Source organism: Oncorhynchus masou, chromosome 31, assembly GCF_036934945.1.
Source record: "Oncorhynchus masou masou isolate Uvic2021 chromosome 31, UVic_Omas_1.1, whole genome shotgun sequence".
Taxonomy (NCBI): domain Eukaryota; kingdom Metazoa; phylum Chordata; class Actinopteri; order Salmoniformes; family Salmonidae; genus Oncorhynchus; species Oncorhynchus masou.
The window spans coordinates 92,966,349-92,994,227 of record NC_088242.1 but is presented as its reverse complement, the minus strand read 5'-3'; the positions used below and the strand labels follow the sequence as shown (position 1 = coordinate 92,994,227).

The 27,879-nt window shown below is 44.7% G+C and overlaps 1 protein-coding gene and 1 long non-coding RNA gene across 2 annotated transcripts in view; both read left to right on the top strand.

The window, feature by feature from the left end:
• Positions 1 to 23,474, top strand: part of pex5la (peroxisomal biogenesis factor 5-like a) — a 167,515-nt gene extending 144,041 nt beyond the window's left edge. Inside the window, exons 12-15 of the mRNA XM_064953049.1 lie at positions 7,571 to 7,789; positions 21,483 to 21,645; positions 22,620 to 22,777; positions 23,127 to 23,474. Coding sequence (XP_064809121.1) covers positions 7,571 to 7,789; positions 21,483 to 21,645; positions 22,620 to 22,777; positions 23,127 to 23,328 — 742 coding nt within the window. The 3' untranslated portion in view covers positions 23,329 to 23,474. The remainder of the gene's footprint in view (positions 1 to 7,570; positions 7,790 to 21,482; positions 21,646 to 22,619; positions 22,778 to 23,126) is intronic.
• Positions 23,475 to 23,520: 46 nt separating this feature from the next.
• LOC135524760 (uncharacterized) lies at positions 23,521 to 27,592 on the top strand. The gene is made up of 2 exons (XR_010453014.1): positions 23,521 to 24,512; positions 26,136 to 27,592. It is a non-coding gene; the product is annotated as an uncharacterized LOC135524760 (long non-coding RNA).
• Positions 27,593 to 27,879: the final 287 nt, after the last annotated feature.

Below are 27,879 nucleotides of genomic sequence, written 5' to 3'. Positions count from 1 at the left end.
CTTCAACTGTAGGTGTTCTTTTTTCCAGGTGTGAAAGGGCAGTGTGAAGTGCAATAGAGATTGCATCATCTGTGGATCTTCTTCTGCAGCATTTTTTACCTTAATTTTACTAGGCAAGACTGTTAAGAACAAATTCTTATTTTCAATGACGGCCTAGGAACAGTGGGATAACTTTCCTGTTCAGGGGCAGAACAACAGATTTGTACTTTGTCAGCTCTGGGATGATGAACTTGCAACCTTTTGGTTACTAGTCCAAAAGTTTTAACCACTAGGCTGACCCTGCATTTTCGCCCCTGGGGTGGTATGCAAATTTGAGTGGGTCTAGGGTTTCTGGGATAACGGTGTTGATGTGAGCCATGACCAGCCTTTCAAAGTCTTTCAAAGTACTTCATGGCTACAGACGTGAGTGCTATGGGTCGGGCACAGGGACTATGGTGGTCTGCTTGAAACATGTTGGTATTACAGACTCAGACAGAGGGGGTTTAAAATGTAATTGAAGACACTTGCCAGTTGGTCAGCACATGCTTGGAGTACACGTCCTGGTAATCAGTCTGGCCCTGCGACCTTGTGAATGTTGACCTGTTTAAAGGTCTTACTCACATCGGCTGTGGAGAGCGCGATCACACAGTCGTATGGAACAGCTGATGCTCTCATGCATGCTTCAGTGTTACTTGCCTCGAAGCGAGCATAGAAGTGATTTAGCTTGTCTGGTAATCTCGTGTCACTGGGTAGCTCGCTGCTGTGCTTCCCTTTGTAGTCTGTAATAGTTTGCAAGCACTGCCACATCCGACGAGCGTTGGAGCCGGTGTAGTAGGATTCAATCTTAGTCCTGTATTAACGCTTTGCCTGTTTGATGGTTCGTTGGGGGGAATAGCAGGATTTCTTCCGGGTTAGAGTCCAGGTACTTGAAAGCGACAGCTCTACCTTTAGCTCAGTACGGATGTTGCCTGTAATCCATGGCTTCTGGTTGGGGTATGTACTGTGGCGTACAGCAGGTCAGCCACCAGGGGGAGACTCGTCGAAGCCTGGTGACAGATGGAGTATACCTCACGAGGCGAAGGCTCCATCTGCTGGATTTGCCAGGTCTCGATGGGCTCTCCAACCTGGACTAATTGGGAGAGAGTGGGGGAAGAAAGGACTCCTGACTCCTGTATAGTTGGGGACGGTTGCAGAGGTAACAGGAGTGAGTTCAGTTTTTGATCCCCACAGGATACAGCAAGACCCAGAGCCAAGAAGACAGTATCCCGGAGAGGGTCTCATGGGGGAGACCTATTCTTTTCTTTTGAACTATTATTTTAATAAACACCTTTGAAACTTAGCTAAACCTACTCTGTCCATGTCTGATCTGTGTAAACGTTTTGACCAAACCCCCTGGTCTACCACAAATGGTGGAGAATGAGGGCATTCTGATAATGTGGTCAGATCAGGGTTGACGTTTACACAGCTTCAGCATGGACGAGTTGATGGCTCACTGGAGGAACAGCGACTCCAAAACGTCCGCCTCGTTGAGGAAATCAGGAAGCTGCAAGGAGGAGCGTCTCCTGAATCACATCCCAACCAGTTTTTAAACAAGCTAACAGACGACGATGACATCAAAACATAGCTCTGTACGTTTGAACGGTCAGCGCTATGGGAAGGATGGCCAAGGCTGAAGTTGGCAAGTCTGCTGGCTCCGTTCCTTTCTGAGAATGCCCAAAAGGCGTATTGGGACCTGAACGACGAACAGACTCAAACGGGAGATACTCAGCTGCTACAGGTAAAGCCTGGCCCATCGGGCTCAACTGTTCAAATACTGGAGGTTTGTACCCGACGAATCCCCCCGAGCCCAGATGAGCGACCTACTGTGCATCACCAGGGCATGGCTCCTAACCTACGTATCCATCCTCGACAAAGTGGTCCTGGATTGATTCTTACGGGCGCTACCCCACGACATGAACTGGGCAGTGAGTCTATGCGCACCCCAGACCTTCCTCCTGGAAGCAGTGGAGACGCATCAGAACACTCAGGTCCTGCTGAGTGGAAGTCGGCGACTCGTTCGAGGGGACTTAAGGACAGCCCCACCGCTGTGTACCCTGAACCGACAGTCGGCAGGGTCAAAGGACCGCAAACTCGTGGAGAGACGGCTGGGGTAGGGCCGACCCGCCACCGACGACCCCAGGTAGATGGGGACCTAAGGAGATGTTTTGAGTGTGGCGATCGGGGGCACATTGCCTGGAATTGCCCGGCTCGAGAGGAGTCGATGCCATCAGCAAGCCCCGGAGGCGAGGTGGGGCACGCTGTGAACTATGCCACCTCCTGTTGGGCGCACCACGAATCAACTGCACCCATGGTCCCAGAGAAGGTTGACGGACACAACACGGAAGCTCTATTAGACTCCGGAAGTCTGGTTACGCTCATAACCACGAGCCTGCTGAACCGGGACACCAAACGTGGTAGTGAGATGACCATTTCCTGTGTTCATGGTGACACAAAGCGGTATCCAACTGTATGGACCAACATCATGATGCCACAAGGTAGCTGCCAGATGATGGCGGGTGCAGTACCAGAGTTGCCAGTACCTCTCCTAGTGGGACGGGATTGTCCGCTGTTTGCGGCCCTATGGGGGCACGAGCTGAAGAAAAAGATAAGAGCCGGCCGAAGAAGAGAGTGGGGATGACCCATCGCCTGTGCAGCCCGGAAGCAACCGGTTGACCAACCTGTATCTACGGGTCCGGAGTCGGAGGGGCATCGGAACCCGACCCCCCTGGGGAACTACAGGAGGAGGAGCCCAGCCTCCCCCTCCTCGATTGCAAGGAGCCTGTCTAGACCCCAGCTGCGGACCAACTGAGGGGACAATTCGGGATGGCCCAGTGGGAGGATCCGAACTTGAAAGCCACTGCAGTGATAGCGGTGGATGGACAGCTACTTCCGGGGCTGAGTGACTGGCGATACCCCCAGTTCCAAATCAAGAATAACCTTTTGTATCAGGTGTCATGCCAACAGGGGGAACTTCGAGAGGTATTGTTGCTGCCCCGACCGTACGTGGGAACCGTTCTTCAGCTGGCCCACACCCACCTATTAGATGCGCACCTGGGAATGGAGAAGACCCGGGAACGGATTGCCACCCGGTTCCACTGCCTCGGGATGAGCAGGGCCGTGGAAGACTACTGTTGCAGCTGCCCGGAGTGTCAACTCACTGCCCAAAAGCACACTTCCGAAAACCACTGGTCCCCCTAATGATCATCGGGGTGCCCTTTGAACGCATTGTCATGGACATGGTGGGACCCCTGATAAAAACAGCATGAGGACACCGGTACATCCTGGTGATAGTAGATTATGCCACCCTGTACCCCGAGGCCATTCCCCTATGTGTGGCGGTATTCAAGGGAATCGCCCGGGTGCTGTTCCACCTCTTCAGTCGGGTGGGCATCCCGAACGAGATCCTGACAGACCAAGGTACTGAGTTTATGTCCCGTCTAATGAAATAGTTGAGTGCTCTCCTGCAGATCAAGCAGATCCAGACCTCTGTCTTTCACCCGCAGATGGATGGGCTCGTTGAGCGCTTCAATAAAACGCTTAAACAAAATGCTCTGGAAGGTCATCGAGCAGAACGGGAATAACTGGGACCAGCTTCTACCCCACCTAATGTTCTCAATCCGAGAAGTACCCAAGTCCTCCACTGGGTTTTTCCTCTTTCAAACTCCTCTACGGGAGGAGGCCACGCGGCCTACTGGACCTCGCCAAGGAGGTGTGGGAAGGCCAACCGACCCCCTTACGCAGTGTGGTAGAGCACGTAGAGACGATGAGGGAGCGGATGACAGCCATATGGCCAGTCATGAGGGAACATGTGGAGAAGGCCCAACCCGACCAGGTCTACAATCAGGAAACCCCAGAGAATTCCAGGTGGGAGACAGGGTGTTGGTTGGTCTTAATCCCCATGGCCGAAAGTTCCTGGCAACATGGCACGGGCCATACGAGTTGATTGAGAAGCTGGGACCTCTCAATTACCGTGTACGGCAACCGGGGAGACGGAAACCCCAACAGACTTACCACCTGAACCTGTTGAAGAAGTGGCACGAGAGTGGCACAGCCTTGGCCGTGTTATGGTAGGGACCCAGGACGCCAACGGTACCGAGCAATGAGGACGTCGACCCGGCCCAGAAGCAGGAGCTCATGGAGCTCGGTGATCGGAACACGGCGGTGTTCTCTGAGAAGCCAGGCCTCAGGACCCTCATTGAACACCCCATCCGTACCCGGCCCGGGGAAACAGTACGAAAGAGGCCATATCAGATTCCGGAGGCCCGAAGGAAGGCCGGAAAACAGGAAGTGGAGGCTATGCTGAGGATGGGGGTCATTGAAGAGTTCCACAGTGCATGGTGCAGCCCCTTCGTGTTGGTGCCCAAACTGGACGGTAGCCTCCGCTTCTGTAATGATTTCCGGGGTGTGAAATACATAAGCTTGTTCGACACTTGACCTGACCAAAGGATATTGGCAGCTTCCTCCCGGGAGAAGACGGCGTTTGACACCAGACGGATTGTATCAGTACCGGGTGCTCCTGTTCGGCCTCCACGGAGACCCGCCCACCTTTCAGTGACTGATGAACAGAGTGCTTCGACCCCACAAGCAGTACGCAGCAGCCTATCTGGATGATATCATCATCCACAGTCAAGGTTGGGAAGAGCACTTGACGCACCTCCAGGCGGTGCTGGATGCGCTCAGACATTTTCGGGTTGACCGCGAACCCCAAGAAATGCAAACTGGGTTCCAGGAGAGGAAGGTTCACGCGGTACGTGACTGGCCCGTTCCATGCACCAAGACACAGGTCAAGTCCTTCCTGGGACTGGCAGGATACTATAGCCGGTTTATCCCCAACTTTGCGTCTATAGCTTCCCCCCCTCACCAATCTAACCAGTGCCCACCCCCCGAAATTAGTGAAATGGACGGACGAGACAGAAGCGGCGTTCAGCTGTCTGAAGGAAGCGATTCTCGTAACGCCCGATTTCCAGGTGCCGATGGTGGTCCAGACGGATGCATGTGATACAGGACTAGGGGCCGTTCTGTCCGAGATACACGATGGGGAGGAGCACCCCATCATGTACATCACCCGAAAGCTGATACCTAGAGAAAAAAAGTACTCTATTGTTGAGAAAGAATGTCTAGCGGTGAAGTGGGCACAAGACATTCTCAAGTATTACCTGTTAGGTACCCACTTCCCCCTGGTCACGGACCATGCTCCCCTAGTCTGGATGGCCAGGGGAAAGGACACAATCGATCGGGTCACCAGGTGCTTCTCTTTTTTCTGTTGGGTACAGGTCAGGGGCGAAGCATGGAATGCCCTATCGAGAAGGGAGACATACGTCGCACTGATGACAATCCCCTCCAGACAGAGCTAAGGGTGGGGGTGGGGTAGCATATGTAATCGTAGTTTGTCTATTTTTATTATCGATTGATTGTACGTTAGCGAATAGGACCGATGGTAAAGGTAGATTACCCTCTCGGCGACGTATCCTTACAAGGCACCCGGATCTTCGTCCACAATTTGTCCGTCTCTTTCTGCTGCAAATGACGGGGTGAGGGCCTTGTCGGGCATCTGAAGTAAATCCTTCCCGTCCGACTCGTTGATGGAAAAAGTATTCCTCCAGTATGGTGTGAGTAATTGCTGTCTTGACATCTAGAAGCTCTTTTCGGTTATAAGACACAGTGGCAGAAACATGTACAAAATGAATTACAAATAAGTCGAAAAAACAATTGGTTATGGGATCGTAAAACGGCAGCCATCTCCTTCTGCACCATTTTATAATAATGGTTGACCACTGTTCCAGTGGTTTTAAACTTCTTAATTGTTGCCCTAATTGTGGTAAGTGTACATTTTTTTGCCATTTTGTTCTACCCATTGCCTGACATATGAAAGTCAACAACCATTTGTCTATTCCTTTGCCTTTTCCCATCATGATGGATAGATCATAGACACACAGTACATTGACACTGCCACACAAAACCCAAACACATTCACATACACTACATGCGTAAGTGCACACACACTTTTTTACACTAATCACCTGCTGCTGCTCGTCTGTTCTTTATTTTACTCTTATTATTATCTATCCTGAGGCCTAGTCACTTTACCCTGCCTTCATGTACATATCTACCTCAAATACCTTATTATTATCTATCCTGATACCTCGTCACTTTACCCTGCCTTCATGTACATATCTACCTCAAATACCTTGTATCTCTGCACATTGATCTGGTACTTGTACTTCCTGTGTATAGCTCCACAGTGATCTGGTACTGGTACTTCCTGTATATAGCTCCACAGTGATCTGGTACTGGTACTCCCTGTAAATAGCTCTATTCTTGTGTATTTTATTTTATTCCTTGTGTTACTATTTTATTTGTATTATTATTTTAAACTCTGCATTGCTGGAAAGGGCTCATAAGCAAGCATTTCACGGTAAAGTCTACACCAGTTGTATTTGGAGCATGTGACAAATACAATTAGATTTTATTTGACAAAGAGATTTTACAATTGCATTACCTCATTTTTATACCCCAGTGAAACAGGAAGCCATGTAAGGCCACAATACAGTTCCTTAAAATTAGATTAATTTTAAAAAGTAGAATGTTAATGCAGATTTAATTTTGTTCATTTTTATTTATATGAATATTCAGGGGTGGCAACAATTTATGCATATTTAAATATATATATATATAATTACTTGTTAAACAAAATCTTATATATTACTTGTTAAAGAAAATCTTTCTAACCTACAATAGAACTGTGGATTTACAAAAAGTAAATCAACAGTTTTTGGGTTAATTAATTATTGGTGTTAAAACCAATGGTTTAAAACATAAGCTTTTAAACGATCTTCTCAGAATGACTGTAATCCCCTGAAATCCAGCACTTTGCTATTATTAATGCTACACTGCTTCTATTTTCCATTATGTGTTTTAGCTGACAGTTAATGTAGGCCCATTGTTGATGTGTATTCCTGTCTGGATTAGAGAACTCTGAGGAAAACATATAACGGCAACAACAACAAAAATAGTTGCAGAGTTTTAACTTAAAACGATGAACGGAGCATTTGCACAGCATACCTATCGTATACAAACTTTATATAACAGCCAGTGACCCATGGCACAGTAGCAAGTCTGACAGAAATGATTTGGTTTTCCTGTCATTACAAGCTTTTAAGGAAGTTGAAGCATTGACTATCAGTGTGTCATATCTCAGTGAAACATTATCTTGATGAAAGCTAAATCTGTTTTTGGCTCCTCCCTGAGTGCTCTCTAATCCTTGTTGTTTGTCCAACATATTGCTATTTTCCTCTGATGCAACAGCGACACTACGGTTAACTTTAAATGTGAACAGTAGCAACAGCAATTTCAAGTCTACGTTCCAAAGTAACTCCTACAAACAAATGCTTTTGAAGACAATATATCTGGGGTGAGTGGTCATTGCCACCTGACCCCAGACATCATTAGGTGCCTCCTGATGTTCCCTGTTCCAATTTGTGTCTGTCAAACCCTTTGAAGTACTAATTACCACCCTTAACCCACCCTTGGCCTCCTCTCTCTGTATCTCCAGGTGTCTCGAGCTCCACCCCAATAACCTCCAAGCCCTCATGGCCCTGGCGGTGAGCCTGACCAACACGGGCATGAGGCAGGATGCATGCGAGGCATTGCTACGCTGGCTCCGTCACAACTCCAAGTACAAGCACCTGCTGAAGGGCAAGAGCCACCTGGCGGGCTCCCCGGGCTCCCAACGTAGGATGTCTCGTGTCTCAACTGTGGGCAGATATGAGAGGTAGACTATAATGACTGGATAGGACTAGCATAGATCCCATAGGTGTACGGACTGGATAGGACTAGCTTAGATCCCATAGGTGTACGGACTGGATAGGACTAGCATAGATCCCATAGGTGTACGGACTGGATAGGACTAGCATAGATCCCATAGGTGTAAGTGCGTGCATTCTCATTTGTAGGACAACATTACAGGATGACTGTACAATGTGGAGAAAGAGAAGAGATACAGGCCAATCAAGAGTAGCATGACATCCTAGAGTAAGTGTCAGGCGCCTTCATTGGACAGCACTAAATCTGACATTCCATTACTTTTTTTTAAGCAAATGGCTGGCACGATCTCTCTGTCCTTTACAGTCTCTTAGCCTGAGCACCGTGACAATATTACACAATGGCTCATTGATGCATATTTTATGCTATGGTGTGCTTTATGTTGCACACTCAGTTATGATATCTTTAGCCGGGCCGTTTTAGAAACTCATTTGTTTCAGTGTAATGACTATTACCCCTGTCATCGATGAAAGGAAAAGTTATTTCAAGGTCTTTCATGCACAGCTGGTCTGGGTGTCATTTTATTGCCGATTAAGCAAGCTTGCTCTCACGTATTCATCGTCAAACAACCGCAATTCAGGGGTTCTCCTTCCTTTTTACTTTAAAATGTAGTGCTTTTAGGTGTCACATGAGGAGAAAATAACTTTATCAGTTAATGAATTCTCCCCTTTATAGGAAAGGCATGACTTTATCAAATATTATACTCAACAGTGAGAGCTCTCTCTCTCTCTCAATTAAGGAGCTCAATTGGCATGGGAAACATATGTTTTCATTGCCAAAGCAAGTGAAATAGATCATGAACAAAAGTTAACAATAAAAGATTAACAGTAAACATTACACTCACATTTTTTTTACTATGTCTATATACAGTGTTGTTATGATGTGCAAATAGTTAAAAGTACAAAAGGGAAAATAAATCAACATAAATATAGGTTTTATTTACAACAATGTTTGTTCTTCACTGGTTGCCCTTTTCTTCTGGCAACAGGTCACAAATCTTGCTGCTGTGATTGCACGCTGTGGTATTTCACCCAATAGATATGGGAGTTTATCAAAATTGGATTTGTTTTCAAATTCTTTGTTGGTCTGTGTAATCTGAGGGAAATATGTGTCTCTAATATGGTCGTACATTTGGCAGGAGGTTAGGAAGTGCAGCTCAGTTTCCACCTAATTTTGCCGACAGTGTGCAGATAGCCTGTCTTCTCTTGAGAGCTCGGTCTGCCTTTGGCGGCCTTTCTCAATAGCAAGGCTATGCTTACTGAGTCTGTACATAGTCAAAGATTTTCTTAATTTTGGGTCAGTCAAAGTGGTCAGGTATTCTGCCACTGTGTACTCTCTGTTTAGGGCCAAACAGCATTCTCGTTTGCTCGGTTTTTTTGTTAATTGTTTCCAATGTGTCAAGTAATGATCTTTTTGTTTTCTCATGATTTGGTTGGGTCTAATTGTGTTGCTGTCCTGGGGCTCTGTGGGGTCTGTTTGAGTTGGTGAACAGAGCCCCAGGACCAGCTTGCTTAGGGGACTCTTCTCCAGGTTGATTTCTCTGTAGGTGATAGCTTTGTTATGGACGTTTTGGGAATTGCTTCCTTTTAGGTGGTTGTAGAATTTAACGACTCTTTTCTGGATTTTGATCATTAACTGGTATTGGCCCACTTCTGCTCTGCATGCATTATTTGGTGTTTTATGTTGTAAACAGAGGATATATTTGCAGAATTCTGCATGCAGTCTCAATTTGGTGTTTGTCCCATTTTGTGAATTATTGATTGGTGAGCGGACCCCAGACCCCACAACCATGAAGGGCAATGTGTTCTATAACTGATTCAAGAATTTTTAGCCAGATCCTAATTGTTATGTCAAATTGTATGTTCCTTTTGATGGCAGAGAAGGCCCTTCTTGCCTTGTCTCTCAGCTCGTTCACAGCTTTGTGGAAGTTACCTGTGGCGCTGATGTTTATGCCGAGGTATGTATAGTTGTTTGTGTGCTTTAGGGCAACGGTGTCTAGGTGGAATTTGTTTTTGTGGTCGTGGCAACTGGACCTTTTTTGGAAGACCATTTTGGAAGACCCACCTCTTCAAGGAATACCTAGGATAGGATAAGTAATCCTTCTCACCCCCCCGAATGATTTAGATGCACTATTGTAAAGTGGCTGTTCCACTGGATGTCAGAAGGTGAATTCACCAATTTGTAAGTCGCTCTGGATAAGAGCGTCTGCTAAATGACTTAAATGTAAATGTAAATGTAATTTTTGTCTTAATGAAATTTACTGTCAGGACCCAGGTCTGACAGAATCTGTGCAGAAGATCGAGGTGCTGCTGTAGGACCTCCTTGGTTGGTGACAGAAGCACCAGATAATCAAAAACAGTAGACATTTGACTTCATATTCTAGTAGGGTGAGGCCGGGTGCTGCAGACTGTTCGAGTTCCCTCGCCAATTTGTTTATATATATATATATGTTGAAGAGGGTGGGAATTAAGCTGCATCCCTGTCTCACCCCAGGCCCTGTGGAAAGATATGTTTTACCCAATTTTAACCACACACTTGTTTTTTGTGTACATGGATTTTATAATGTCGTATGTTTTACCCCCAACACCACATTCGATCAATTTGTATTGCAGGTCCTCATGACAAATTGAGTCGAAAGCTTTTTTGAAATCAACGAAGCATGAGAAGATTTTGTTTTGGTTTGTTTGCTTGTCAATTAGGGTATGCAGGGTGAAAACGTGATCTGTTGTACAGTCATTTGGTAAAATGGCAATTTGACATTTGTTCAGTACATTGTTTTCCCTGCAGAAATGTACAAGTCTTGTAAGGGGTGCGTAACTGGTGGCAGGGAAGTCAGACGCAGGAGAGCAGAACTAGGTAATAGACGGAGCAGTTTAATTGCAAAACCAATGGCATAAAGAAATAACAAACATGGGTCCAAAACCCGAACCGCACCAGTAAACATGTGCACAAGCACTTACAACAAACAATTCCACACAAAGACATGGGGGGAACAGAGGGTTAAACACACAACAATTAATGAGGGAAATTAAAACCAGGTGTGTTGGAAAACAAGACAAAACAAGTGGAAAATGAAAAGTGGATCGACGATGGCGAGAAGACCGGTGACGCCGACCGCCGCTCAAACCATGAGAGGAACAGACTTCGGTAGAAGTCGTGACAAGGCTGCTGTTAATGATAATGCAGATTATTTTCCCAAGGTTGCTGTTGACGCATATCCCACAGTAGTTATTGTGGTCAAATTTGTTTCTACTTTTGTGGAATGGGGTGAGCAGTCCTTGGTTCCAAATATTGGGGAATATGCCAGAGCTGAGGATGATGTTAAAGAGATTAAGTATAGCCAATTGGAATGTGTGGTCTGTATATTTTATAATTTCATTTAAGATGCCATCAACCCCACAGCAATGGACATTAAACCGGTGGAAATCTGTCCTTTGGTCTTGAACATCATCGTCACTTCCTGTTGTACGCGGAACGAGGAAGAGCTTGGTTTTGTTTGTTTGGAAAGTTTGTTGTTTAGAAGTATATTGGAAAGTTCTTGGTAGCTACTTAGCTTCTTATGTTGGATACCGCAACACAGTTGGCATCAGTTGTTGGGACTGCTTGTATCTTCCCATTGATCCTGCCGACAAAGGACGGGTCTGAGGAGCTAATTGGCGTCACAGCTAGCCTAGCTGCTAGCTAGCTGGACATCAAGCTAGCGAGGTGTTCTTGAATGCAGCCCGCGACGAGGTTAGTCATTGTGGCTGGAACCGCAGATTGTCCCAGGTTTGTGGCTGTCTAGATCCCTGCTGTTGTCTGTTTGTTGTTTTCAATTTTCCCCATGATCTGCCTTGTCTGGAACTGCAGGGAGTAACAGCCTAACCAACGTTGCTGCCACGACAAAGACCAAAGCTGGCGGGAGTACCGTTAAGAACAGTGCCAGTGGTGTCTCTCTATCACACGTGAAGGATCTTTTAAACAAACAAAAAGATACCTATAAGCAGTTGTTACAACAACAAGAAAATAGTTGAAAGTGTTTTGTCCAAATACTCATGGATTCTACTAATAAAATATGGACGACCTGACCAGAGAGGTCCAGGACCTGAAGAACAGTTTGCAGTTCTCCCAGGGTCAGCTCGATGAGTTGAAACAGGAGGATGGCAAGTTGACAGCAATCTGTAAGTCATTGCGAGAGGACATCTGTTCTGTCTGTGATTCCATGATAGCAATGACAGATAAATCAGAATATCTTGAGGGACAATCAAGGCGAAACAACATGATTGTGGACGGAATTGCAGAATCTCCACATGAGACCTGGATGGAGTATGAGGACAAAGTGAGGGAAATGACCTCTGAGAAATGTATGATGGACTACAGGAGGATTGAGGTGGAGCGTGCCCACAGGACTGGAAAACCCACCACCAGCCCAGGCCGATAGTGGTCAATTTCCCAAGGTTCAAGGACAAGGTAGCTGTTCTGGAAAGAGCCATGAACTTGAGAGGAACGTATGTCTTCCTCAACGAGGACTATCCTGAAGCTGTGCCCCAGAAAGGAAAGAACTGATCCCAGCCATGAGAGCTGCCAGAGCGTGTGGGGAAATTGCGTACATCTGCTACGAAATCTCCACCCTCCCAGAAGCCTGGAAGGGACGAGAGAGCCAAGCCTATGGGTTCGTAGCCTCAACCCCTCAGTGTACACACACACACACACACACACACACACACACACACACACACACACACACACACACACACACACACACATGGACTGCTGATTGTATATTTTTTTATCTTGCTTTGTCTGCTCTTTTCAATGTTATGTCTATCTCTGAGAAGCTACCCAGGAAAGTGCTGGAAATAGCCCATATTAATATATGTACCCTTAGAAATAAGGTTCATGAAATCAATAACTTGCTAACATCAGATAACATTCATATATTTGCAATTTCTGAGACTCACTTAGATCATTAATTTGATGATACATCAGTAGTAATACAAGGATATAATATTTATAGAAGAGACAGAAATGCTTATGGGGGAGGAGTTAATGTATATATTCAGAGCCATATTCCTGTAATGCTTAGAGAAGATTTTATATCAAGTGTTATTGAAGTGTTGTGGTTGCAGGTTCACTTGGCACATCTAAAGCCTATTCTTTTGGGGTGTTGCTGTAGGCCACCAAGTGCTAACAGTCAGTATCTAAATAATTTGTGTGAAATGCTTGATCGTGTATGTGATTTAAACAGAGAGGTCTACTTTCTTGGGGACCTGAATATTGACTGGTTTTCATCAAGCTGTCCGCTCAAGAGGAAGGTTCTTACTGTAACCAGTGCCTGTAATCTGGTTCAGGTTATTAATCAACCTACCAGGGTGTTTAAAAACACTACAGGAACAAGATTATCCACATGTATCGATCACATTTTTACTAATACTGTAACTTTGTTCTAAAGCTAAACTCAGCAAAAAAGGAAATGTTCCTTTTTCAGGAGATAAAGATACATTTTCAAAGATAATTCGTAAAAATCCAAGTAACTTTACAGATCTTCATTGTAAAGGGTTTAAACACTGTTTCCCATGCTTGCTCAATGAACCATAAACAATTAATGAACATGCACCTGTGGAACGGTCGTTAAGACACTCACAGCTTACAGACGGTAGGCAATTAAGGTCACAGTTATGAAAACGTAGGACACTAAAGAGGCTTTTCGACTGACTCTGAAAAACACCAAAAGAAAGATGTCCAGGGTCCCTGCTCATCTGCATGAACGTGCCTTAGGTATGCGGCAAGGAGGGATGAGCACTGCAGATGTGGCCATACTGTGAGATTGCAATGTCCGTACTGTGAGATGCCTAAGACAGCGCTACAGGGAGACAGGACAGACAGCTGATCATCCTCGCAGTGGCAGAACACGTGTAACAACTCCTGCACAGGATCGGTACATCCGAACATCACACCTGCGGGACAGGTACAGCATGGCAACAACAACTGCCCGAGTTACACCAGGAACGCACAATCCCTCCATCAGTGCTCAGACTGTCCGCAATAGGCTGAGAGAGGCTGGACTGAGGGCTTTTAGGCTTGTTGTAAGGCAGTTCCTCACCAGACATCACCGGCAACAACGTCGCTATGGGCACAAACCCACCGTCGCTGGACCAGACAGGACTGGTAAAAAGTGCTCTTCACTGACGAGTCACGGTTTTGTCTCACCAGGGGTGATGGTCAGATTCGCGCTTATCTTCGAAGGAATGAGCTTTACACCGAGGCCTGTACTCCTGGAACAGGATCGATTTGGAGGTGGATGGTCTGTCATGGTCTGGGGTGGTGTGTTACAGCATCATCGGACTGAGCTTGTTGTCATTGCAGGCAATCTCAACACTGTGCGTGACAGGGAACACATCCTCCCTCATGTAGTACCCTTCCTGCAGGCTCATCCTGACATGACACTCCAGCATGACAATGCCACCAGCCATACTGCTCGTTCTGTGCATGATTTCCTGCAAGACAGGAATGTCAGTGTTCTGCCATGGCCAGTGAAGAGCCCGGATCTCAATCCCATTGAGAACGTCTGGGACCTGTTGGATCGGAGGGTGAGGGCTAGGGCCATTCCCCCCAGAAGTGTCCGGGAACTTGCAGGTGCCTTGGTGGAAGAGTGGGGTAACATCTCACAGCAAGAACTGGCAAATCTGGTGCAGTCCATGATGAGGAGATGCACTGCAGAACTTAATGCAGCTGGTGGCCAACCAGATACTGACTGTTACTTTTGATTTTGACCCCCCTTTGTTCAGGGACACATTATTCCATTTCTGTTAGCCACATGTCTGTGAAACTTGTTCAGTTTATGTCTCAGTTGTTGAATCTTATGTTCATACAAATAGTTACACATGTTAAGTTTGCTGAAAATAAACGCAGTTGACAGTGAAAGGATGTTTATATCCATACCCATTGGATGCAGTGATCACAATATAGTGGCTATATCCAGTAAAGCCAAGGTGCCAAAAGCCGGGCCTAAAATACTGTATAAGAGATCATACAAAAGATTTTGCTGTGACTCTTATGTGGATGATGTTAAAAATATTTGTTTGTCTGATGTGATTAATGAGGAGTACAGACGCTGCACTTGATGAATTTATGAAATTGCTTCTTCCAATTATTGATAAACATGCACCTGTTGAAACTTCTTATGGCTGCAACGGGAGCGATATGACAACAGCCAGTCAAAGTGCAGGGCGCCAATTTCAAAACATCAAAAATCTCATAATTAAAATTTCTCAAACATACATGTATCTCATACCATTTTAAAGCTATTAAAGCTAATCTCGTTGTTAATCCCACCACAGTGTCCGATTTCAAATATGCTTTACAGCAAAAGCACGACAAACGATTATGTTAGGACACCACATAGCCACAGAAAAACACAGCAGTTTTTCCAGCAAAAGATTTTCCAGACAGTCACAAAAACCACACATAGAGATAAAATTAATCACTAACCTTTGATCATCTTCATCAGATGACACTCATAGGACTTCATGTTACATAATACATGTATGTTTTGTTTGATAAAGTTAATATTTATCAAAATAAGAGTTTACATTGACACGTTACATTCACTAGTTATATGCATATCATGTCTTCTTGTCCCGAGTGGCAGGCAGTTTAATTTGAGAGGTCTGTCCGTAATAAAGAGATGCTCTGCTTTTTTGACACCACACTTCAAAAAGCAAGTTCTGCAGGCTCTAGTTTTGTCTTATCTTGATTATTATCCAGTCATGTGGTCCAGTGCTGCAAGAAAACACCTAGCTAAGCTGCAGCGACACGTTTTGCTCTTAATTGTAATCAGAGGGCTAATATTAAAACTATGCATGCAAGACTCTCTTGGCTCAGAGTTGAGGAGAGACTGACTCCATCACTTTTTTATTTTTACAAGACACATTATTGTGTTGAAAATCCCAAATTCTTTGCATAGTCACCTCAAACACAGCTCTTGACACACACACTTATCCCACCAGACATGCCACCAGGGGTCTTTTCATAGTCCCTAAATCCAGAACAAATTCAAGAAAACGTACAGTATTATATAGAGCCCTTATTGCATGGAATTTCCTTCCATCTCATATTGCTCCAATAAACAGCAAAATTGGTGTCAAAAACTGATAAAGCAACAGCTCACGGCACAACGCCTCTCCCCTATTTGACCTAGATAGTTTGTGTGTATGTATTGATATGTTGGCCAAGTGTGCCTTTTTAAAAATGTATGTAGTTCTGTCCTTGAGCTGTTCTTGCCTAATGATGTTCTGTATTATGTCATTCTGTATTATGTTTCATGTTTTGTGTAGACTCCAGGAAGAGTAGCTGCTGCTTTTGCAACAGCTAATGGGGATCCTAATAAAATACCAAATACCACAGACCTTTTTGGGTTGGAGGGTTTGTATTTTGTCCTGTAGTTCATTCAATGTAATTGGAGAATCCAGAGTGTTCTGGTAGTCTTTAATAGTTGATTCTAAGTTTTGCTGTTTGTTTGTTTCGTTATAGAGACAAAAAGATTGGAGAAGTGGTTATCCATACATTTTTTTTTTTTTTTTTCCAATTTTCCCAGAAGTGGTTAGATTCATGGATTCTTCAATTACATTGAGCAGACTTCTGACATGCTGTTCCTTCTTCTTCAGTAGTGTATTTCTGTATTGTTTTAGTGATTCACCATAGTGAAAGTTTATTGGTTTAGTGATTCACCATAGTGAAAGTTTATTGTTTTAGTGATTCACCATAGTGAAGGTGTATTGTTTTAGTGATTCACCATAGTGAAAGTTTATTGTTTTAGTGATTCACCATAGTGAAAGTTTATTGTTTTAGTGATTCACCATAGTGAAGGCGTATTGTTTTAGTGATTCACCATAGTGAAGGCGTATTGTTTTAGTGATTCATCATAGTGAAGGCGTAGGCCCAGGTTTTTTCTGGGGGTTGGATATATACCCTTTAAAATTCTTAGAAGGGATTGAATTTGTTGTTGCCTATTTGTTGTTGCCACTATTTTCCTTTCATCTATACCATTTCTTCATATTATTCAGTTCCTTTGGCTTTGATGCCTCATGATTGAGCATAGCTCTGTTGAAGTGGAGTGTGATTTTGCTGCCCTCTGACAGTGGACTGACTGTGAACGCTTTGAGAGACTCTGGGTTTGAGGTCAGTGATAAAGTTTACGACAGTACTACTGCCAAGAGATGAGCTATAGGTGTACCTACTGTAGGAGTCCCCTCAAACCTACCATTGACTATGTACATACCCAGGATGTAACAGAGCTATAGGTGTACCTACCATAGGAGTCCCCTCGAACCTACCATTGACTATGTCCCCAGGATGTAACAGAGCTCCTACCATAGAACCTACCATTGACTATGTACATACCCAGGATGTAACAGAGCTATAGGTGTACCTACCATAGGAGTCCCCTCGAAGACTACCATTGACTATGTACATACCCAGCGTCCGACAGAGCTGCAGGAGTTGTGACCCGTTTTTTTGTTGGTCATGTTGTCATAGTTGTGCCGAGGAGGGCATCAGGGGGAGGGAATGCTGCCACCTCCAGGCAGGTGTTTGTCCCCCTGTGTGCTGAGGGTGTCAGGTTCTTGTCCAGTTCTGGAATTTAGGTCACCACAGACTAGTACATGTCCCTGAGCCTGGAAATTGTTGATCTCTAGGATGGAGAAGCTGTCATTGTTAAAGTATGGGGATTCTATTGGGGGGGGATATAGGTAGCACACATGTGGACATTTCTCTGTTGTGATAATTTCCTTATTCATTTTCAAATATAAAATGTTCCTGTTTTAACTAATTTAATAGAGAGGGTTCGGTCTGGTCTATAACAAATTAGCATACCCCCTGAGTCTCTTCCCTGTTTCACACCTGGTAGTTTGGTGGATGGGACTACCAGCTCTCTGGGGAGCAACCAGTGGGTCCGGCTCCTTTATACCATGTTTCTTGTAGGATGACAATGTCTGTATTTCCAATTTCTTTGATGAAGTCTGAGTTCCTGCTTTTTAGGCCAAAGGCAGATGACCTCAGACCTTGTATATATTCCAGGATGAGATAGTAAAAGCTTTGTGTTCCATAGTGTCTAGTGTTGTTTTGTGTAGTTTAGGCCAGGACCATCACAGTAGGTATGAGCAGAACATGTTGAGCATCTGTCACATACCTCTTAGGTCGCAGGATGGGGCTTGGGCGGGTGTAATAGTGGGAGTTGGGCCTTTTTCTTTGCTCACGGCCTGGGCATATGTCCTGCTGTCATGTTGAGGTCCTTGCTGTAGGGGTGAGGGGCATGGGGTGGGCAGAAGGGGCATAGGTCTGAGGGGGGCAATGATCAACAAGCAAGTTGACAGAAGTTAAATAAATAATGGGCAAATACTGTACAATGCAGATGTGTAAAGCTCTTAGAGACTATTATCCAAACGACTCATAGCTGTAATCGCTGCCAAATGTGATTATAATTTGTATTGAGTCAGGGGGTTGAATTTTTGTATTTATTTTTTATTTCACCTTTATTTAACCAGGTAGGCTAGTTGAAAACATGTTCTCATTTACAACTGCGACCTGGCCAAGAATAAAGAAAAGCAGTTCGACACATACAACAACACAGAGTTACACATGGAATAAACTAAATATATAGTCAATAATACAGTAGAAAGTCTATATACAGTGAGTGCAAATGAGGTAAGATAAGGGAGGTATAAGGCAATAAATAGGCCATGGTGGCGAAATAATTACAATATACCAAACAAACACTGGAGTGATTGATGTGCAGAAGATGAATGTGCAAGTAGAGATACTGGGGTGCAAAGGAGCAAGATAAATAAATACAGTATGGGGATGAGGTAGTTGGATGGGTTATTTACAGATGGCCTATGTACAGGTGCAGTGATGTGTGAGCTGCTCTGACAGCTGGTGCTTAAAGCTTGTGAGGGAGATATGAGTCTCCAGCTTCAGTGATTTTTGCAGTTCGTTCCAGTCATTGGCAGCAGAGAACTGGAAGGAAAGGCTGCCAAAGGAGGAATTGACTTTGGGGGTGACTAGTGAGATATACCTGCTGGAGCGCGTGCTACGGTTGGGTGCTGCTATGGTGACCAGTGAGCTGAGATAAGACGGGGCATTACCTAGCAGAGACTTGTTGATGACCTGGAGCCAGTGGGTTTGGCGACGAGTATGAAGCGAGGGCCAGCCAAAGAGAGAGTACAGGTCTCAATGGTGAGTAGTATATGGGGCTTTGGTGACAAAACGGATGGCACTGTGATAGACTGCATCCAATTTGTTGAGTTGAGTGTTGGAGGCTATTTTGTAAATGACATTGCCGAAGTCGAGGATCGGTAGGATGGTCAGTTTTACGAGGGTATGTTTGGCAGCATGAGTCAAGGATGCTTTGTTGCTAAATAGGAAGCCGATTCTAGATTTAATTTTGGATTGCAGATGCTTAATGTGAGTCTGGAAGGAGAGTTTACAGTCTAACCAGACACCTAGGTATTCGTAGTTGTCCACATATTCTAATTCAGAACCGTCCAGAATAGTGATTCGGGACGGACGGGCAGGACTGGGCAGTGATCGGTTGAAGAGCATGCATTTAGTTTTACTTGCATTTAAGAGCAGTTGGAGGCAACGGAAGGAGAGTTGTATGGCATTGAAGCTCGTCTGGAGGTTAGTTAACAGTGTCCAAGTAAGGGCCAGAAGTATACAGAATGGTGTCGCCTGTGTAGAGGTGGATCTGAGAATCACCAGCAGCAAGAGCGACATCATTGATGTATACAGAGAAGAGTCGGCCCGAGAATTGAACCCCGTGGCACCCCCATAGAGACTGCCAGAGGTCCAGACAATAGGTCCTCCAATTTGACACACTGAACTCTATCAGAGAAGTAATTGGTGTAATTGGTGAACCAGGTGAGGCACTCATTTGAGAAACCAAGTTTGCCGATAAGAATGTTGTGATTGACAGAGTCGAAAGCCTTGGCCAGGCCGATGAATACGGCTGCACAGTAATGTCTCTTATCGATGGCGGTTATGATATCTGTTAAGGACCTTGAGCGTGGCTGAGGTGCACCCCTGACCAGCTCTGAAACCAGATTGCATAGCGGAGAAGGTACGGCGGGATTCAAAATGGTTGGTATTCTGTTTGTTAACTTGGCTTTCGAAGAACTTAGAAAGGCAGGGCAGGATAGGTCTGTAGCAGTTTGTGTCTAGAGTGTCTCCCCCTTTGAAGAGGGGGATGATCGCAGCAGCTTTCCGATCTTTGGGAATCTCAGACGATATGAAAGAGGTTGAACAGGCTAGTAATAGGGGTTATAGTGTGAATAGGGTGTGAATATAGTGTGACTAGGTTGTGAATCGGGTGTGAATATAGTGTGAATAGGGTGTTGCCAGGGTTTGTTTGGTGTCCTATTAGCTGGTTGAGGTGTGGCTGGTGATGCTGTGGTCTGGGCGGGGCTTGGGTTCAACCCTCTTGGCGTGGGTTCTCTCTATGCAGGTTCTTCAGGAGGGGGTCTCGCTGGTCTGGGCGGGGTGTCCGTTGCTCTGTTGCTCCTGTGTGAGGTGCTATGGCTACAGTTTAGGGTGACGTCCTTCGGGGTCCTGGCAAAAGTTGGAATTTCTGATTTATAGAGGTGGACCTGGTCATAAAGGCTGTTCAAGTCCAGGGTGGAGTGGTGGGCCAGGTAGACATTAGGTTTTGAGGCACAGTCTCGTGAAATGCTTGCATTCACCCGCAGTATGGTGGCAGGGTGAACGTCTTTTTGTGGTAGCAGGTTGGAGGTAACCTTTTCAATCACTCCCTTGAGTTCTGTGGCCACCCTTTCCTGCTGGGCCCTCAGGTCATTTGTGTCTGTGTTAATTATGATGTGGCTGGGGGACCCTAGTCTGTCCTCTGACAACAGCTCCAGGGCATGCCTTGTGTTTGGGAAAAAGTTTATCCTCTCGAATGTATTTGCCATTTGAGTCAATGAGGAGCAAAATCTCTGGCTTTTGTGTGTCCTCAGTAGATGTGTGTGCGTTGAGCTATCAGGGGAGCTGACAGGGGGGCTTTTATGAGGTGGTGGGTTCTGTTGGGTTGGTGGGTCCTGTGTTGTGTGTCCTATTGTTGTGGTCCGGGTCTGAGGTGGGCTGTTCTGCTGGATTCTCTGGGGGAGTGTCCTGCTCTCTGTCACACCTCAGGTTTCTCGCCTCTTCATTCAGTGCCATGTGTGCCTGTAAGATCTCTCACCTGAGTCCGTAGAGCAGCCAGCTCTCCCAGACAGCCGTCCATCTCCACCTTCCGCCCGCCGGGTCTTGTTGAGGGGGGTGTTGGTCTGTTTTGTGGGTTTGTTCTGTCTGGATTTTGTGGACTAGCTCTCTGAGCTCCACAATGTCTCTCTCCAGCTCTGTGAATTTATCCCTCTCAATGATGGAGGAGCAGTGCAGTTGTGGGACCTAGGGTGTGTTCTGTGCTGGAAGGGGGGTGACTATCCTTGTCTGCAGGACAGTTTGAAGAGGGTGGGGGAGTGTGTCCAGTGTGTCTCTATTCTCTATAGACTCTCAGTCCAGTGTGTCTCTGCGCTCTACTCTCAGTCCAGTGTGTCTCTACTCTCTATAGACTCTTAGTCCAGTGTGTCTCTACTCTCTATAGACTCTAAGTCCAGTGTGTCTGCCCACAGCTCTCTACTGCCTGAGGTGAAGGATCTGTTTCTGGAGGCAGCCCAGCACAACAGGGACACCGACCCGGACCTGCAGACGGGCCTGGGTGTGTTGTTCAACATTAGCGCGGAGTTCAACAAAGCTGTGGAGGCCTTCAATGCTGCCTTGACGGTGCGGCCAGAGGTAAGACGGCAGTGTAAATACACAAACACTGATTGTCGATCTGACTGAGACGCACCGTACTGTCTCACAACACTGAAACACTGCATCTCACTGAGATGCACCGTACTGTCTCACAACACTGAAACACTGCATCCAAACTGGAGAGATTTGAGCTGAGAAATCCAGTTTCATGAACTCCCATCTGATTCACCCTCCCTGCACTAGTATCTGCCTGGTGCAGCTTCAACCACTATCCTTTAACCCTGTTCCACAGCAGTGGCTGCTTAATCCACCCCCTCTACATTTGACTTGGTAATGCCCTCTCCCCTGCTGATAACTTAGTGCTGAATACAAGTGGAGATCATGATAGCTTGCTGCTTCGCACAAAAGGCTTGCTGCACCGTAGCCCTGTATATGTTGATCTGCCCCCAGGTGGGACACACACAACCGTGGAGTCAAGGACGGACGTAGTGACCGAACCATCCTCAAATGATCCTTGGAACTTAAACTTTGCTTAGTTTTCACAGGGTGTGTTTTCACAGGGTGATAAAAAGTGTGTAAAAACACCATCACACCACAGTACCTACATTACAGTCATTAACACACAAAAGATACAGGGAAATAACTCGCAAATGATGCGCTCCTCTCATACATGTTATATTGTTTCGATTCCAATGATGCCGTTTTTAAATCGCAGACAAAATTCTACTTCATTTTATTTGCAAATCTTCTCTACCAAAGCAGGCACTGTTCCTTTCTGATTGGACTTCCCATTACAGTACACAACAATTAAAGCATTAGCAGTAGCATCTGATGGAAAACAATAACAAAACAAATCACACCCCACTAACCTTACAACAAACATCTCTGTCGACAGTGGATGGGTTCACAGACCGCAAACTGTCTGAAACCAAATGTCAAAACCAACCACTATCCTACATGACACCATTCTGTTCCTCCGGCTTTGACTCCTACCCACTGTATGACCCCTCCAGGACTACCTGCTGTGGAACCGCCTGGGGGCCACGCTGGCTAACGGGGACCGCAGCGAGGAAGCGGTAGAGGCCTACACCCGAGCCCTGGAGCTCCAGCCGGGCTTCATTAGATCCCGTTACAACCTGGGCATCAGCTGCATCAACCTAGGAGCACACCGGTGGGTGAGCAGGGGGTTGGGGGGTGGGGGGTGGAGAAGGGTCTAACTAAGAGCCAGCTGGTGCTCTCTAAAACAGCACCTGGCACCGCAGCAGAGGGCTTTGAGTTTCTGCTCTGGTGGAGTCAGTGGAGTGAGGTGAGGTGGGGACACTGAGTAACATTGAGCCTAATAATGCCATCTCTTACAGTTCAAACAACTATAATGTTACAAGTAACAGCAAAGTCTCTGTTTGAAAACTTATCAAACACATCCGGCCTGAACCTAGTAACAGTCGCTTTAATGTAGGTCATCTTAATAGCAAACTAATCACATGGTTCTCCAACGGTCAAACCTTCCCTTTGTCTTTTAGGGAGGCAGCCAGCAACTTCCTAACAGCCCTGAGTCTGCAGAGGAAGAGCCGTAGTCAGCAGCTCTCGCAACAGGTCATGTCGGGGAACATCTGGGCCGCCCTGCGGATAGCCCTCTCCATGATGGACCAGCCGGAGCTCTTCCAGGCAGCCAACATCGGAGACTTGGACCTCCTCATGAAAGCCTTCAACCTGGACATGTGAGTGGAGATGGGCCTTGGAGACAAGTCTCTACTCTCCTACCAACAGGCCTTGGAGACAAGTCTCTACTGCCCTACCAACAGGCCTTGGAGACGAGCCTCTTCTCTCCTACCAACAGGCCTTGGAGACGAGCCTCTTCTCTCCTACCAACAGGCCTGGGAGAAGAGTCTCTACACTCCCACCAACAGGCCTGGGAGAAGAGTCTCTACACTCCTATCAACAGGCCTGGGAGAAGAGTCTCTACACTCCTATCAACAGGCCTGGGAGAAGAGTCTCTACACTCCTACCAAATGCCAAAAACCCAAAGTGTACAGTTGGAAAGAGCTGTTTTGTCCAGTTAATGACGAGTGTGTGGTCTATTTTGGCGAGCACTACAAAATCTTTACTACTCCTCAGTACCTCTGCAGTCTTCTTGAGTACTGCATGTGCTCGAAGAGTCTATTTTGCGATGGATTTGCACTGCAATTTGTGATTTCCCCGAAGAGCACAAGGACGGGCAAAGACTGTACAAGTAATGCCTTAGAGAACACAGTAATTAAAACTAACTCATTGGAACTGAGCAAGAGAGAGAAAGAGAAATACTGAGAATGCTTTTGCTGAACAGTGTTGAGGGTTGACAAGAACGGTTTCCTCATCCAGATACTTTTAGAGTGTCCGGATTATCACACTGACCTAAAGGAAGGATTTAGTGAGTAAAATCAATAAAGACTACACCATAAGCCGTGGGACTCGGAGACAGTTTTCAGCAGAGAATCAATATTCTTTTTTGGGGGGGGGTTGGTTTTATCCTCTTTTCTGTGAGGAACAACACTGCATGGAAACTAAAGCATGTTCCTAAATGGATTCGGTGGCACTTGCCTGAACCTAAAAGCTTAGAACTTTTTTTCCTTACTTGGGACTCTGCACTTTGAAAAACAAACAAATCATTTCCTCTTATCTTAATGAAACGAGACAGATTGTAAAAGCATTATCTTAAACGCATGCTAAAATGAAATTGATTTACACAATTTTTATGGCAACCAATGTAAGCCATTTTCAGATTCATTTTTGACTTCCTCGAATACCTGACATCCTCCGAATTCTTCACGGTTTGTGGTTTTTCCAGCTCCTCGTTTCACTTTACCCTAACTGGTTTGAGAGAAGCACACAGCTGGACAAGATGGACCCGTATTTTTCCCTCAGAGCTGGTAATGTACTTCCCACGTGTCAGAAAACACTTCCTGTTTTGAATCTGTTCATGTTGGTGGTGATGGCTGGGATGACCTTTAAAACTATTCACTCAGGTCACATGACTAATGACTAAATCGAAGGATTAAGCATGGTAGCGAATGGATTTTAGAGGCCTTACACTCTTTTCTAGAATACAGAATCTTTATGTTTAATATGCTGTATTGTTTATCAAAGGCAGCACAAAGGCCACTTCGTTAAAGGTTATAAAACATGACATCAACTCATGTCAGCTCACTGACTTGCCTAGTTAAATAAAGGTTAAATAAAATTTTAAAAAATGTCAATGTCAGCTTTACCTAGTTCACACAGTGACATGTCTACATGTTCCCATACAAGCATTTTATGTATGAGGTTTTTTGCTATACTAATGAATGTCATACATAACAAAGTGTTACCAAAATATTCCCCTGAAATAAAGCCAAAAGAACTATATCCTCTTATGAGAGACTACTAGTCTACAATATTCCTACCATGAGAGAATTCTACTCTAAACACTATCCCTTTAAGTGTGCTTAGTCGCTAGATGGCTGAGTAGCGTGCTTAGTCTCTAGATGGCTGAGTAGCGTGCTTAGTCGCTAGATGGCTGAGTAGTGTGCTTAGTCGCTAGATGGCTGAGTAGCGTGCTTAGTCGCTAGATGGCTGAGTAGTCTAGAAGCGTCACAGATGTTAGTTTGCATGTCACTCTGGAAAACACATGCCACCATCATATCCACCACGGTACTGTAGCAAGACAACCAACCACTGTACTGTAGCATTGCACTGGTGTGTTAACCTGTCGGGCCTACTGTTCAAACGAACAAATGTGTTTGATTCAAGGATCCTATGCAAAAGGTCAAGTTTTATACTGCCATTTTTTTATTATACAATGTCCCTGCCTGAATCAATGGACCAAAAGGAAAAGTCTATCTTTGCTTTGAGAGAATGCTATCAAGGTCTGGCAGAGACACCATCGCCATGACAATTAATCTCCCAAAAAATTGTACCGCTTTGATGTCATGCATGGTTTGTATCAGCCAAGGGGATTGGGGAAATCTATCAGAAGACAAAAAAAAAACAACAACAAAAAGTTGGCCAGTTATTGCTTTATGACTAAGAACTTTTCATTCTCCATTTAAGTTTATGGGTATTTAGGGAAAGGTTTGGCTCGTTAGCAGAAATATATTAGACATTATTTAGAAAGAAAGTCAATGAGGCGAATACTTCCATGCAGACGAGAACACATGGAAACTGACATTCACACTAGCCAAAGCCTTCAGGTTTAGTAACCTTGGTGTGTGAAAAGAGGTTAATTTCATTTCAAACTCATCTCCACACATTCGGTTGAGGCTGGCTTGTAGAGAGTGGTGGGGGGGCTGTAATGTCAGATTCATGTTCTACTACTGCCATCTGCTGAAAATTTACTTTGAATTTCTCCTAAAGACGTTCTTGTTATGCCACCATACCCAAATTCAAGTTTACAGTGTGGTCCCCTTGCTGGGTAAATGTAATTGAAAAACAGATTAATTTCAGTATTTCTTTTGTATTGAATCTATTCCACTCAAATGATCTGAAAACGTAATGAATATTATTTTTCCACACAGGGAAATGGTTGGAACAGACCAGTAGAAAACGCAAGAGGAGGAAAACAGAAGTATTTTGTGTATGGAATCACTGTTGAAAACATCAAGGAGCCAGAGCCAACTGCAGAGACACAGCACATATGTGCACGCTGCTGGCAATCTGCATAGGAGGCTAGCTTTGAAGACCAGAAAACACATCGGCGGACTGTACAACGTCAAAGACAACTGGGCCAACACGTTATGGCATCCTTCCATTTATTAATGAATTTAGTCTGTTGCCCAACTACCCCAACAAGATGATATTCCTTCACTCCCACCCAGCGAGCAAAGGCGGTTGAGATCTAGTTGTAACCAATCATGATCGTCACTGCGATCATGATTGACTACGTCTTAGTGAGTCATAGATGACTGACAACGATGACTGACAACTCTACACTGTAGATTTATATGGAAAATAGTATTGAGAACAGAATTGTTTTTATTCCAAAGTGCATAATTTACAGAAATGTTTTTCTGGCCCCATGCCTCCTAGTTGCCCTTACCGTCAGCAGCATATACACTGTAGTACAATGCTGAACCAGGATTTACTGTATCAAGTGATTTCTTCAAAATCACTGATTTCTTATGGTCTAGTAAGCCTGTGCTTTTTGAACAAAAATAAATGTAGTTATGTAGAAGATTAAATTATTTTTTTAACAGTTTTTGAATTATTGGATTACCAACTATATATATATATATATTACTGTAGAATTTATATTGATGTGTGTTGAGTTAGGATGCCCGATGACAAAGTACCTTTTCTAGAACAGTTGACCTTCTCAGGTGTGATGACCTAGCTACACCTAACATACTCCAGGTTGAATGCATGCTAGATCTTCTATGCTTTATTTTGAATGATCTTATATTTTCATGCATGCAGTGCTTTTCTTTCCCCTAATTCTAAAATCAAAATATAGCATGATGTTACATAGCAATATTTTTCCAATCCACTTTTAAAACGTCTTCATTTTATGAAATGTAACATACAATAACAAAACATTTGCAGTGAATCTGGAGAGAAACCAAAAGTAGTGCTCTCTAACTGATTACCGAGTGCAGGTCTCGGCCCACACACCAACCGTTTGGCTAAAGGGTTTCAGATCCTCTCAGGCGTGTATACAACTGAATGACAACGCTTCCTGCTCAGTGTAATAGCATTAAGTCCTACAGTTTTCAATAATTTCTCTGTGTCTCGTGTACGATACATTTCATTGTACCCTGCTGGTTTACTCTGGTTTGTTTTCTATAGCTGATATACAAGTATGAATAGATCTATTAATATTTTTGATGCCTTAAAAAAAAATGAAATACTTTACAGTGTACCAACAATGCATAATAAATACTCTCCCGATGTACCTAAAACACTAGTCAAGCATCATCACCTTTCAGACATATGCTATGAAAGTTGTCTTTTAAAATAAACTTTGAATATATTCAAAGTGTCTCTTTATATTTGTTTTTGAATATATATTTTATCATCGCATCGACTGCATGTCTACCAACGTGTATGTATTACATTGTTCGGTACTTTATACTGCAACTCTCCTTTCCTACTGAATCACAACCACTTCATTTATAATAAAAAAACGTATTTAAAAACAAAACAGTACTCAATTAAAATGTTACATGACATGCATGCTATTCTACTGTTTATGAAGTAAAGAACTGGAGAAGTCAAGAAATTGGACCCCTTGAGGAATTGTCATCATGATGAACCATAACCATG